General features: G+C 63.6%; 4 protein-coding genes across 4 annotated transcripts; 2 read left to right on the top strand and 2 right to left on the bottom strand.

Moving 5' to 3' along the window:
- Positions 1-519: 519 nt before the first annotated feature.
- Positions 520-6,085, bottom strand: HETIRDRAFT_331125 (uncharacterized protein; the record flags this gene model as incomplete). The annotated part of the gene is made up of 25 exons (XM_009554560.1): positions 520-558; positions 628-658; positions 716-838; positions 909-1,052; positions 1,124-1,164; positions 1,232-1,413; positions 1,473-1,487; positions 1,557-1,678; positions 1,787-1,879; positions 1,940-2,077; positions 2,136-2,178; positions 2,260-2,340; positions 2,397-2,466; positions 2,568-2,717; positions 2,808-3,029; positions 3,159-3,252; positions 3,303-3,443; positions 3,543-3,580; positions 3,661-3,749; positions 3,833-3,853; positions 3,927-4,255; positions 4,319-4,488; positions 4,585-4,693; positions 5,661-5,822; positions 5,961-6,085. 25 exons carry the CDS (start codon positions 6,083-6,085, stop codon positions 520-522), a joined length of 2,772 nt encoding a protein of 923 aa, XP_009552855.1.
- Positions 6,086-7,954: 1,869 nt separating this feature from the next.
- On the top strand, positions 7,955-8,454 carry HETIRDRAFT_107997 (uncharacterized protein; the record flags this gene model as incomplete). Its single annotated transcript, XM_009554559.1, has 1 exon — positions 7,955-8,454. A coding segment is annotated over one exon (500 nt), but the record flags the coding sequence as incomplete, so codon positions are not given.
- Positions 8,455-9,178: 724 nt separating this feature from the next.
- Positions 9,179-11,160, top strand: HETIRDRAFT_56558 (glycoside hydrolase family 16 protein; the record flags this gene model as incomplete). The annotated part of the gene is made up of 6 exons (XM_009554207.1): positions 9,179-9,714; positions 9,790-10,162; positions 10,256-10,607; positions 10,681-10,773; positions 10,879-10,960; positions 11,130-11,160. The coding sequence occupies 6 exons, from the start codon at positions 9,179-9,181 to the stop codon at positions 11,158-11,160; spliced, it is 1,467 nt and encodes a 488-aa protein (XP_009552502.1).
- An 810-nt stretch (positions 11,161-11,970) lies between these two features.
- Positions 11,971-12,682, bottom strand: HETIRDRAFT_108000 (uncharacterized protein; the record flags this gene model as incomplete). Its single annotated transcript, XM_009554558.1, has 2 exons — positions 11,971-12,546; positions 12,617-12,682. 2 exons carry the CDS (start codon positions 12,680-12,682, stop codon positions 11,971-11,973), a joined length of 642 nt encoding a protein of 213 aa, XP_009552853.1.
- Between the last annotated feature and the right edge of the window lie 783 nt (positions 12,683-13,465).

Raw genomic sequence — 13,465 nt, 5'->3', positions numbered from 1 at the left:
TCTTCATCGGTGCGTCATATACCAAGTTAGTAAGTAAGTGTCCGAGAGCCCAGAGCCTGTAGCTGGGCTTTGCCAGCCAACATTGCCCCGGCGTCATATTGCCCAAGGGCGGCTAAAGGTACGTGCCTAAAACATAACATCATGGGTGCGTGCAGTAGTATAGTCCTATCCGCTTCGCTGAAGAGATAGTTGCACACGGCCTCCGCTACCAACCAACGAGAATCATTCCGAAATTAGTACGTCAGCGTCATTCGATAGCCACGCGCGCGCATAGCGGCTTGTATGAGTTCGTCGACACAACAGTGAAATCCAAAGTCGTAAAAGAGATGCCAACATGAAACGGGACGCGGGCAGGGTATAGTGTGTAAGTTGTCCGTAGATGGGCCAAACAGCAACGAGATCAAAGCGAAAACTATGGTGGAAAAAACACAGGGAGTCGAAATTTCAGATCGTTGAAGTCCAAGATACGTTGTTCGTTTACGTGTTCTACGTGAGAAGCGGGAAGAATAGTTCGTGATCTTAGTACGAGAAAATCATCAGCCACGGGTTCAAGACGATCTGCGCAAAACAGAAGAAACGCGTCAGCCTCGGAGAAACCAGCACAAAGAACAGCCAAGTCATACGCACGGGGAACAGGACATGGCAGCCACAAGCGATTCTGCATATCGGAGACAAAGGTGAGAAGAAATCTCATACAGTGCACCGGGAGACGTACGCAAGCGGGAAGATCACGGCCCAGCCCGAGCCATCGACGCGCCACTCGAGCGGCACGAGGGACGTCGACAGGATGATCATGGCGAAGATGAGGATAATGGTCACGAGAAGCGGGAACCAGAACCTGCGCGCCACGACCTTTGATGAGGACCGCCTGTAGGGGGACGGGGACGGGGACGGGGAGTCGGACGCACCGCTTCATGATCTTCGGGACCTCCTTGAAGAAGTTCGAGCGCTCGACTTCCTTCTTCGTCGCGCCCCACGAGATGTCGTACGAGAACAGGTGCGCCAGCATCGCCTGGCTCAGCGGTATCGCGAGCCCGCCGAAGAAGAAAAAGCTGCGTCCAACGCCCGGCGGTCAGCTCTCGTCTGCACGCACGCACGCACGCACGCAGGACGAGCCACTCACAAGAACGGGATCCACAGCAGGTTCGTGAAGAAAGACTCGAGCTGCGTCGAAATAAACCCACGGTCAGTCAGCCATGAGCCAGCGGCGATCGACTATCGAGACGCGCACGAGGTTCTTCTCTCCCAGACGGTACTCCAGCAACGTGTAGCCGACGTTCCCCGACCCGAAGAAGACGACGATCGACGCGAGCCAGATCTCGAAACTGTGCATGTAAAATCCGTCGACGGGGAACTCGAACCCAAGCAGCACATAGTTAATCAAGCCGATCGTCACCGAGGCCGAGAGGCCGTCTGCACAGCGTCCTGTATCAGCTTGTGCAAGTCAAACGGTGGAAGGACAGAGCACTGACAGTAGGAGAACATGTCTGCATATCAAATCGAAGGAGGCGGTAAGAAACAAGCATATCTGCGTGCTCAGCGGGAGAGGGACGTACACGCCATCATCGAGATCTTGTAATGCAAGGGCGCATCAGACCACAGGAATTTATGGATCTGGTGCGCAATCGGCCCGCGTCGCCACCAGTGCACAAAGGGATTGAAGAGCAGCCTGAATACCCTCCTATCAATAATCTCCACGACACCTGAAAAGAGGATTTCACGTACTCGCTGCACCCTGTTCGACATAGCGTCAGAAACGAGCGCAGACACATTGAGCAAAGGACACGCACCGTAAGCATATTTTTGCCACCGATTGAGCTCGTCGTCGACCGTCAACGACACGCCTTCCTTAAACCCGCCTTTCGAGTACGTCGCCCACCTAGTGGCCGAAGCTCGTCAGCAACGAAAGAAAATCCAACGAGCGACGAGGAGGACGGACCGGATGATGAACCCGCGCATCTGCAGGCGCAGCGCCATGTCGAAGTCCTCCGACACGTGCGCCTCGCTCCATATCTTCTCCTGCCCGTCGGCCGCGTCGACGAACGCGGCATCTTGGATCGCCTTCCAGCGCAGGAATCTGCGAAGCCCGCCGGGCAAGCGTCAGCGCGAGCGGTGAAGGCAAGGAGGCGACGCACGCGTTGTGTCCGACGAATGGCGCGACTTCGCCGTTGGCGCACGCTGGATGCGATACGGATGTGAATGTGAGGCGTGTTTCAATAGGGAGAGAGAAAAGGGGACACGCGGGACCGCGGAACGCACTCATGGAGATGCACTTGTTGATCCGTTTCGTGAAATACGCGATGCCGTTCTCGAAATAATGATGCGCGACCTGTATGACGTCTACCCACATCGGTCAACCAACGTTGAACACGCGACTCAAAAGTGAGAAAGCCCACCAGATTCATGCTGAATAATCGCCACCGTCGGGCACTCCGCCATCTCCCGCGCCGCGTCCCTTAGACAGTCCTACGCGAGCCGCCAATCAGCACCAAAAAAAAAAAAAAAAAAGACAAAAAAAAACGCCAACTCGAGATCGAGCAAGAGCCCCGACCCCCGTTCATGCTCACCTCCGGAACGACCGTATCCGAATCCACCAGCAATATGATCTCGCCCAGCCGACACGCGCGGCCGTTCTTCGCCCACGGGCGCCACCGCCGCCCGCTCTCCTCGTACACCTCCTCCACCGCCGCCATCAGCGCGCGCTCCTCCATCGCGACCTCCCGCTCCTCCTCCGCGCTCCCGCCCCCGCCCCCGCTCCCGCCCCCACTCCCACTCCCACTCCCGCTGGCGTGGCCCGCACCATCGACAGACGCCCGCAGCGCTTGCTCCTGCTCCTGCGCCTGGATCGCGAGCAGGTGCTGCTCCGCCTTGCGCGACAGCGCGAGCCCGTAGTTCATATTCGACGCCTTCTTGAACCGCCCCGCGCGCACGAAGCCGCCGGCGCCGCCGTGCGGCGGGCGCGCGACCCACCCGATCCCGTGCGCGTCGTAGAACGCGATGCGCGCGCTGCGCTCGCGGTCGCCCAGGAGCTGTGTGACGGCGGCGGCGGCGGCGGCGGCACCGCGGAGTCGCGAGGTACGAAGCAACGGAGTTAGAGGGGGTGGGAGGATGGGAAGAGGGGGGCGGGGTGGGGCGGGGCGTGGACGGACGTGACGTACCTGCAGCCCGTCGTCGTTGACGAAGATGTTCGAGGTGCCACCCTGCCGTGCATACGTCTGCATCGCCTTCTTGAGCGACGCGACCGACGGCGCACTGCACGCGCATCAGCGACATTCGAAAGTGCAAGCTGCGGGGACACGCACAGGACGCCCTCGAGGCCCTCCTTGTACACGGGCATCTGTATCGTGATATGCGGCAGCGCGTCGTCGACGCGCGCGTTCGGGCGCGGCTTGCGGGCTGAGTAGAACTTGGAGTTGCGGTGGTACTGCGCGATGGGGCCGATCCTGCGCGGCGCGATCTCAGCATCCTCTCGCGCGGAACGAGCATCGCAAGCGGGCGGGCGGGCGAGCGAGCGAGTGAGTGAGAAGCCGGGACACACTCACGCCATGGTCACGTTCTGCACGATCTGGATGCAGAAAAACTGCAGCACGGAGGGTGAGCGCCGAGATCGCGGCTCGGGTGTATGGCAGAGGAGGAGAGGAGGAGGAGGAGGGCACGCACGAGGGACACGCAGAAGAGCAGCGGGAGCACGGCCGCGAGCGCGAACCGCACGAAGCTCCCGTCCTGCCTCCACTCCACGATCAGATTCTCTGCACGCACGACACGACACGACACAAAACACGATCAGCAATCCTCCAGCCCTCCACGCACCAGCGCGAAACGCCCGACTCACTGACGCCGTTCCCGATAAACACTGAACCCCCAAAAAAGAAAGAGTCAGCGCGCGCTCCGTCCTTCCACTTCCCACCACCGGGCGCGAGACTCACCAGCCGACAGGCCCGCCGCGAGCCCGTTGTAGACCGCCGCATACATCACCACGGGCCTTCTCTCGGGCCCCCGCAGCGCGTCCACGTCTCCCTCCACCCCCGCGTCCTTCTCCTTCTCCCGCTCCTCGTCCCCCTCGTCCTCCGCCGCATCGGACCCGGCGATGATGTACCGACGCCCGTACCACGTGCGCCTGACGACCGGCCGCGCGCCGCGCACGCGCCTCTCGACGTCCGCGTCCGCGCCTACGCCCACGCCCATGCCCACGCCGAGGTGCTGCTCGTCCGCCAGCGCGCCGCCGGCGAGGACGCGCGCGGGCGTCGGGCTGTGCCTGCGCATCTGCGCGTGCGACGCGCGCGACGTGGGGCCGCCGCCGACGAGGGAGTGCGCGGACGCCGAGTCGGCGTAGGACGCGGTCGGCGGGCGCGAGGGCGCGGTGCCCGCGGTGCTTGTCGGCGGGCGGGCGCGCCAGAGGAGGCGGATGAGGCGCTCTTCGAAGTCGGAGCAGGTGGGGATGATGGCGTCGAGCGCGTCGGACCAGACGACGAGGACGCGCTCGTCGCGCTAGTACATGCCGTGTGAGATTTTGGAGGAGGAGGAAAAGGAGGAGTGGGGCGTGAGATGGGGAGGAAGAGAGAGGGGGGGGGAGGAGAGACGTACGACGAAGGCGGCCTTTTGTTCGCGGTCGGCGTGCGGGAGGAGCATCATCGTCTCTACGATCTGGATGCGGGTGTTCGCGTCGACGTACACGCTCTTCTCGTCCGGGCCCCTGCGTGCGCCAACGCACGGACGCGCGGATGACGCACGGATGCATCGTGGCGTGTGCGCATCGAGCGGCCATGCACGGATGCGACGTCATCCGAGACGCGAGCGAGAGCGATAAGAAAAAACACAAGGGAAGACGTCAGCTCCAGCGCCCGCCACCGAGCAAGAAACCAAGCACGAGCACGCAGACGCAGAGCCATAAGCACTCCACTCAACGAAAGGAAACGAACGCGCCCAAAGCGCCCCAGAACGCAACCGTCGCGACCCGACGCGCAAGACACGCAAGAGAGAGAGAGAGCGCGCGAGATGGCGGCAGAAGGCGCGCGGAGCCGCTGCTTGGCTCGCGTCACGTTGCCCGCGCGATTCGCGTCCCGAAAGGGCAGCCGCGGCACCCGGTTCGCGACAGAAGACGTCCGGCCAGACAGACACGTCAAGCGCGTCAAGCAGACACGTCAAGCAGATAACGACGAGGCCGATCCTCGCCGTCGGGCATCAAGAACCCCACGCGCCCCCGCCGCCTAACCCCCGCCCCCGCTCCCGCCCCCGACATACAACAGATACGCTCAAGAACCAAAAACAGCGAGATAACGGCGACAAAAACGGGCGTGAGCGATGGAAGCAGACGCCACCATCAGCGGGCCAAGCCGCGCCTGCCGTCACATCCCCACGACACGACAGGCGCGAGAAACCAAAACGAAACGAAACGAACGGACGAACGAGCCCAAGGAGGTCCAGAAGGAAAGAAGGAAGGAAGGCGCAAAGACGCGCAGCGCGTCCCCACACCGCCTTCAGAAGCACGGCCGATCGACCAACCCACCCACCCTTCGCTCCACGGAAAAAAGGAAGACCAACATCCAAAAATAGCTCCTCGACCCTCGACCCCCGCAAGAACAACGACAACGACAACGACAGCGTCAACGTCAACAACAACAAAAAACGACAACGACAAAAAAAGAAAAGCGGCCACTCACACCTCACCAACGGCCGCGTGCGCCGCGGCACTGCGCACCTTGACGGCCACGAGCAGGCCCATCGCGCTCACCGCGCGCTCGAACGGCTCGAGCCTGCGGTCCTCGTACGGGAACACGCGGTACGCGCCCGCGTCGTCGCGCATGCACACGCCGCCCGCGATGCTGCCCCCCGCCGCTGCCGGCGCTGCCGGCGTTGCAGGTGCCGCAGCATGCGAGGCGGCTGCGGCGGGGGGGCCGTAGAAGCTGGCGGTGCCGGGATTGGTGGGAAAGCCGGGGCTGTATGAGTACGGGTGCGGGTACGGGGGTGTAGGTGCGGGGGCGGGGGCGGGTACGGGGGCGGGGGCGGCGTCGGGGCGGAACCAGGCGTCGCCTTGCGTTTGCTTGAAGATGTAGTGCAGGAGCGCGTCGTACCGGTCGTAGTCCATCGCCGCGGCCCGTCTAGGGTCAGGTCTATGCGAGATGTGAGAGGGAGAGGGAGAGGAGAAAAAAGAGAGGGGTCCTTGGCGATGGTGCAGGCTAGAGGAAGGAGGGGTGCGTTGGGAGGCTGCTTGCTGTTGTGTTGGGAGGGAGGGAGGAGCGAGGAGGCGACGGGTGGAGCGGTGAGGGGCGCGTGGGAGCGAACGCGCACGCGGGTGGACGCGAGGACGGACGGACGGACAGACGGACGGACGGAAGGACGGCTGGGGTAGATATCTGCGCGAGAAGTGTGGACGTACGTGGACCGACACGCGGCGGGCTTTGAGGCGAGCCTCGCGCCGCCCACCTGACGTTAGTAGTGCGGAGGCAGCGAGAAGGCGTGCCCGGGGTCCCGGCCTTGGCCGCACAAGGGACAGGTGTGGAGTGGGAGCGCCGAGCGGGGGCGCGCTGCAGGCTCGCCGCTCCGCGCTCCCTACACAATCTCTCATCATCGTTCTCGCTCAGCTTCTGGCGGATGACTCACGGGCGTTGGGTAAAAGTGCACTGCTCAGCGCGGGCTCGTTATCGTCGTACAGGTGCTCGCGTCAGGGTACGAGTGGGACTTGAGTGGGACTCGGCCGGATGCTTTGCGTGCGCGGCGCGAAGAGATAAGGAGGATGAATGGAGCCTTTCATGAACAGGTCGTGGGGCATCGCTGCAGATAAGTATGCGCGTTTTAATTTTAGCACCGTGATGGGGCCCTTCGAATTCCATTCTGAACAGGCGTGCATCGGCCTACAGAGCAGCGCATACTGGGCTTACGATCCCGGGGTGGTCATCTCGCACTCTGTTTGCTGGACGTCGCCCGTGGACGTCCGCCGTGGAGGATCTCGCCATGCCAACAGCCAACACGGGGCCCCTCGAGTCTGCTGTCTCCTGCCAGTGTGCGACGACAAGGACGATGTCACCGATGACGTCGTCCGCATCCTGTCCCCTCCGGCAAGACACGATCCCTCCCAGACTGGTCCCGGGACCGACGGGGATCAAGGAACCTCCGTCTGCGGGGCGCAAGGAAGGTGCTGTGATACCTGTGCGATATATGGACGGCGTGAGGCTGGAGGGGGGGGGGGCCGCCAAACGCGGTCATGTGCGGTGTCGGGGAGGGAGGTTGGACGGGGCTGGGAGGTGATAGAGGCGCGGGAGAAGAAGGATTGGGGGCACCCCTGGGACCGCACCATGTCCGCGTTACCTTCTAGGTCGTGGTCGCGAATGGAAGTGGGATGGACGGGTTCGATCGCGCGTAGATCCTGAGATGCGCACGGATGCAAACAACGGCTTCAGTAATAGAGCAGTCAGCCGTGGCGCAACGGGTGCTGCGGAAGCCTCGACGCGGGCCTCCGCGTCCAGAGAGGGCGGCGCGCAGGGGGCGTCGGAAGGACGATGCACACGAGTCGTGGCCACGTAACAAGACGAGAGCGGTGGGGCCAGCGTTGGCGCGGGGCGCGGCGGCAGCCTGCGCGCCGCGGAGTGTGAACCGCGAGAAGCGTGCAGGCCTCGCGGCGGGCGAATTTCCCTGACTTGTGTGTTGCTCGATTTTCGTTGGTTTGTTTGATGGCTGGGAGGCTTGCGCGGTGGGTGCCGGGAGACAGCGATGCGGAGGTCCACAGTTTGAGTGGCGTGTTCGTGTCCGCACGCTCATCGTATCATGGCCCAGAAGCGCGCGGATTCCCGTCGCACGTCCTTTGGTTGCGGTCTGCGGTCTCCGCCAGTCACGCCGCACACGCCCCAGGAGGAGATGCGGAGGCCTCAAGGAGCTGTGCGTCGCGATAAACTTAAACCACCTCGCTCCCCTCCACGCCCTCGCGCTCTCTTCCCCTCCCCCAGGAGCCAACTCCACCATGTCCTCCTACCCCCGCCGTTCGCGCTACGCCCCGCCACCCACCAGACGCAGCACATCCTTCAGCGACGACGACTCTATCCGCCCGCCTCCGTCATCAACAGCCCCGTCCACTCCCTCCACCGCCCCGACACTCATCCCGCGCCTCTCCCCTCGCTCCCCCTCTCCCCTCGCCCCGCCCCGCCCGGCCTTCCTCCGCTCCCGGCCCCAGTCCACGCGCTCCGGCTCGTCCTCCAACTCGTACTCGTACTCCCAGGACAGCCAGACGGCGTCGCTGACCCCCTCGGTCGACACGCCCTCCGCGTCCGACTCGGAGCGCGAGATGCCCCCGGTCGTGCCGCCTCGTGCGCGCCAGAGGGCCCATAACCGCGGCCGCGTGGGGGCCGCAGGGCCCGCTGCGGGTCGAGGGACAGGCACAGGCGCAGCTGCGGGCGGGTACACTGCGCTCAATACGGACGCACACGCCCCCTCCCCCGCCCCCGCCCCTACCCCAAACCCTAACCCCAACACAGCCCTCTACGCGATCCCCGCCTCCGCCTCTGCCTCCCTGCGCTCCGCAACCGAGCTCCCCGCCACCGCCGGGCCCTTCTTCGCCGCGGGCAACGCCGGCACCGCCAGCGACGACGACTCCGTCCAGCTTGTCCCGCTCGCGCCCTCCCCACGCACCCCGCCGTCCCGCGCGCACCCCCCGCCGTCCTCCTTCCCGCTCTCCCTGCCCCCCGCCTTCCCCTTCCAGGCGTACCCGGGCAACCCAGACCCCGGCACCCCCGTCCCCGTACACGCCTCCGCCTCCGCCACCTCCTTCTCGCGCCGCGCGAGCCTCGAGTCCCTCGCGCGCGCCCGCACCACCGCCGGGGCCGGGGCCGCCATCCCCCGCCCCGGCTCCGCCTCGGGCTCCGAGTCGCACGCGCCCCATCGCGCGGGCGCGGGCGCGGGCACGACCGCGACCGCCGCCGCCTCGCCGTACTACCACCTCGCGCAGAGCGCGGTGCGCCGCCGCAGCCTCGACACGGACGCCTCCGCCGACGGGCCGCCCCCCGCGGGTGGTGCGCGGGCGGGCGGGAGCAGGGCGTCGTGGGACGCCGAGTTCGAGCGCGAGGTTGGCGCGCGCGTGCTCGCGCCGTTCGTGCGCGGCGATGGGTTCAACGTCAGCGCGGGTCCGAGCCCGGGGCCTGCTGCGTTCGGCATCGGCGTCGGCGTCGGCGTGGGCGCGTATGGCTTCGGGATGGGCGGGCCTGGTGTCGGTGTTGGTGTCGGTGTCGGCATCGGCGTCGGCGTCGGCGCGGCCCCGGCTCCCGGCACGGGCTCGACGCCGTCGTTCCGCGCGCCGTTCCTCTCCCCCGCCTCGCGCCCGTCGTCCAGCCTCTGGTCCCCGCCCGCGCACGCGTTTGCCACCGCGCCGCCCCTCCCGCACGCCGCGGGCACCGGCACGGCCTCTGTGGCGTCGCTCCCGCTCCTGCTCCCGGGGCCGAAGCCGCCGCGCCCGACGACGCTGCTCGCGCGCAAGCTCTCGACGAGCGACAAGCCGTGGCTGCGCGCGCGCGAGCGGCGCACGGCGCTCGGGTGGTGGGCGACCGCCGCGCTGTTCCTCGCGGGCGTCGGGCTCGCGGGCGTGCTGTGCTGGCGCGGGTACGTGGACGCGGGCGCGGGGCTGATCGACCCCCGGAACCTGTGCAGCGTTGTGGTGGACGAGTTCGATTCGGCGGATGGGAGCGTGGACGGGTCGATTTGGGATCGGGAGGTCGAGCTTGGCGGGTTTGGGTGCGTCGGCCGTTTCGCGGCCGAACGAAGTCTGCTTATATTTTGTTGTTGACGATGACGGCGCGTGTGCGGCAGGAACGGCGAGTTCCAGATGACGACGGCGTCGTCGAAGAACCTGTTCACGCGCAACGGCGAGCTGTACATCCTTCCGACGCTCACGTCCGACGAGATCGGGTACACCTCGGGCGTGCTCGCGGGGTACACGTACGACCTCCCCGGCTGCACGTCGACCAACGCGTCCGCGTGCACCGCGTCGTCCGTCGCGAACAACAGCGTCGTGAACCCCGTGCAGAGCGCGCGCCTCACGACGCGCAAGTCGTACTCCATCCGCTACGGCCGCGTCGAGGTCCGCGCGAAAATGCCGCGCGGGGACTGGCTCTGGCCCGCCGTGTGGATGCTCCCCGTCAAGGACGTGTACGGCGCGTGGCCCGTCAGCGGCGAGATCGACGTGCGTAGCCCGTCCCCGAACGCCCGTCCCACCCCCTGCTCCCTTCTCTCTCGACCACCGATGCACTGACCGCCCCCGCCCCCGCCCCGCCAGATCCTCGAAGCGCGCGGCAACGCCCCGTCCTACCCCGCGCAGGGCAACAACGTCGTGCGCAGCACGCTCGCCTGGGGGCCCCTCCCGTCGCTCGTCGCGCGCCTGTACGGGTGGCAGGCGCGCAAGCGCGCGCCCTTCGCCGCGGGCTTCCACACGTACGCGCTCGAGTGGACGGCCGACTTCGTGCGCGCGTACGTCGACTCGCGCCTGCACGCGATGCTGGACTTGCGCGTCGGCGCCAAGGGCGGGTTCTGGGCGGCGGGGAAGTTCCCGGCGACGGCGGTGAATGGGAGCGCGGAGGTCGTCGTGCAGGACCCGTACCAGGGCAGCGCGAGCGCGCCGTTCGACCAGAGTGCGTGTTACGCGTTCCGAGTGCTGGATAATATGGAATACTTAGGCAGGCGGTCGCTGATGCCTCGCGCTAGACTTCTACCTCATCCTCGACCTCGCCGTCGGCGGCACGAGCGGGTGGTTCCCGGACAACGTTGGCGGGAAGATGTGGTATGACGGCTCCGCCAGTGCGTGCTCCCCTCTCTCCCACACTTCCACCCCCTCCATCCCCTTTCTTGGTGGAGGACCACGTTCGATGCTGATTGGCCTGCCGCGACCGCTTCCAATCGTAGGCGCGATGGTCGACTTTGCAAAGGCGCAGTCGACGTGGTACGCGACGTGGCCCGCGAGCGACGATGATCGCGCGTTGAGAATGTACGTCTTGTCCCGCCCCGTCCCATCCCATCCCGTCCCTTCTCCTTTTAACAGTTCCCTTCTTATTGTTTTTCGTCGTCGTCGTCGTCGTCGTCGTTGTTGTTGTTTTCTCGTGTGGCTCGTGCGTGCGCTGACTTGATGTCTGTTTTGCGTGTTCGCGCGTGCGCAGCGACTACGTCAAGATGTGGCAGCTGTGCTGAGCGGCTCCCTCGTGCGGGCGGATCTCCTCGCCCCGCCCTCGGCGCGCGTGCGTGTCGACGAACACTGGCGATTCAATAGGGCCCGCGTCACGAACACTATTGGACCCCTCCCGCTCCCTCGAGATCTTGTGCGCATACACGCCGGAATATAAACTACATACATACATACGTACATATATATGGACACTCGGACGACATGCTCACTCATAGACGATATATGCACTGCGAACATTAGGGACGGCGACGACGACGACGACGACGACGACGCCTGCTGCTGCTGCTGGCCCATAGACCAACGGCGCCTCACGACTGCATACGATGACTTTCTGCCTATGGTACTCGCTAAGCACTTGGCATATCATGCTTATTTGCTTGCTTTCCCTGGTCTCCCGCTTTCCCGCTTTCCCGCTGTCTCGCTTTCCCGTTTTCCCGTTTTCCCACTTTCAGGCTTCCCAGGCTACCCCGTTATCGAAGTACTCGTATATGTCGATGCTACCCATCTACATGCGCCCTTTTACTTACGAAGGTCCGCGGCGGTCTATTCTGCGCGGCGCAGATGCCGCCATTCCCTGATATAATCTACATATATGCAACATTGATCTTAGACTACGATGTTTGACGACGGGGCACTCCGGACGAAAGTGTGCATCGTATCTGAACATCTCTGCAAAGTACTCTCGAGCCGGCTCGGGATGACCTGTGAAGTCGTCTACATGGTGAATCCAAGACTGGACTCGGAGAACTGAGGCGCGCGCAGACGAATGGTGCGAAGAGATCCGCATGCATATACAAGAGCTTGGTCAACCCGGCTCAAGTGTCCGGATATCGCGTCATGGGAGTACAGATGCATCCGGGGGTGAATCCATAACCGTGGGGCGCATTGCGCCTCCGCCGCTCTGCACTAGCAAAGCTCTCTCCTGCCCCTCGCAACCCCCGAGCTTGACCTGCGCAGCCGCCACTGCCGCCGCCGCCGCATTCACAGCCTCGCTGCGCAAAAAATAGCTTCAGATAAGAGCTGGAGGCAGGGGCGGGAGCGGGAACTCGTAGGACTTGGAAATCGCCAGTCAAGAGCGGGGGAAGCGCGTATCGCGCGGTCAGGGTCAACGAACGCCAGATATTGCCGCGAGTCGGTGGCTGCGCCCGTACCGTAGGGGAAGCTCGCAAACGATCGTGCGTCTGCCGTTTGAGGGCGGTGAGCGATAACGAGAGGCGCTCGAAGCATGCAAGTAGCTTGCTTCGGTTGCGCGGACTTGCCTGTCGGTCGGCCGTCAATGTCGTGGAGACAGTGAGGCCCTCTGACAGTCTCCATATTTGGCCGTCGATCGACGGACGTACTTGGATGTTGAGGAGCTGAAAATAGGTATACTGGACGGTTGCCTGAGGTTTCTTTGAATGGGAAGGATCATATACTACGTCACCCGCTCTCTTATCTTCAAAGTGCTGTTATCAAGCTCACACCTCCAGACTGTGACAACAGATGCTGATCACCTCGCCGGCTATAGATGCGCGCGAAGAAGGTCATCCTGTGGGGCTTGAAAGGAGTGTTTCACGTCTAGGACAGTGTAATGAAGAAGCTCGATCAGTGATAAAACAAGCTCCGAAGGCAAACAAGTTTTTTTTCGCGCGTGGGCACCTCACTTTAGCTTTTGTCGCCAAAACCTTTCACGCGCAGAGTGCATTTGGTGCTCGGCGCCCGATGGGAGCAGGGAGATTTCGCAAGGGCGCCTTGAGCCGCGATGTCGACGAAAACAACATCGATGTTGAAAAGAGGAGGTTTGGTAGCTATTTTTGCATCTTGTTGTTTTTACGACGTGCGATTCTGTTGCATTCCGAGCCCGTTTTCTAAAGTCGCGTTGACAAACAAGGGCTTGGAAGGAGGTCAGATGACGAGACTGAAAGATTTAGGTCGAGGTGCCGTACATAGCCTGAGAAGATTGATCCTACAAACCTTGGAGCTTTACGAGGCAGTATATGTACGGGCTCGAGACCATGTGTGCCGTCATGCACATAGAAGTATCGCCTTCCAGAAAGGTATGTCATCAATGGCTCTGGCATGGAAAAGCAGTTCAAAGGGGACTCATGTGGATGGAGAATAATGCTTTTCCCCAATGGGGACAAGCGCCACATACACAGGGCCCCGGACCCTCCCGCTGAATACGAGGGTATTACATCGCTGAAACGCGAGTGAAATATCAGAGCACGTAAAATCAGCAGGGAGTTCCGGACAACTTGCAACGGCGGCTCCACGTACTGTGCAGGTTTTGATTTCCCATTAATCCCCATCCCATTGATTCAAAAGAACTAG

The sequence above is a fragment of the Heterobasidion irregulare genome, assembly GCF_000320585.1.
Source record: "Heterobasidion irregulare TC 32-1 unplaced genomic scaffold scaffold_13, whole genome shotgun sequence".
NCBI lineage: Eukaryota > Fungi > Basidiomycota > Agaricomycetes > Russulales > Bondarzewiaceae > Heterobasidion > Heterobasidion irregulare.
This window is presented reverse-complemented; position numbering and strand designations above follow the sequence as displayed.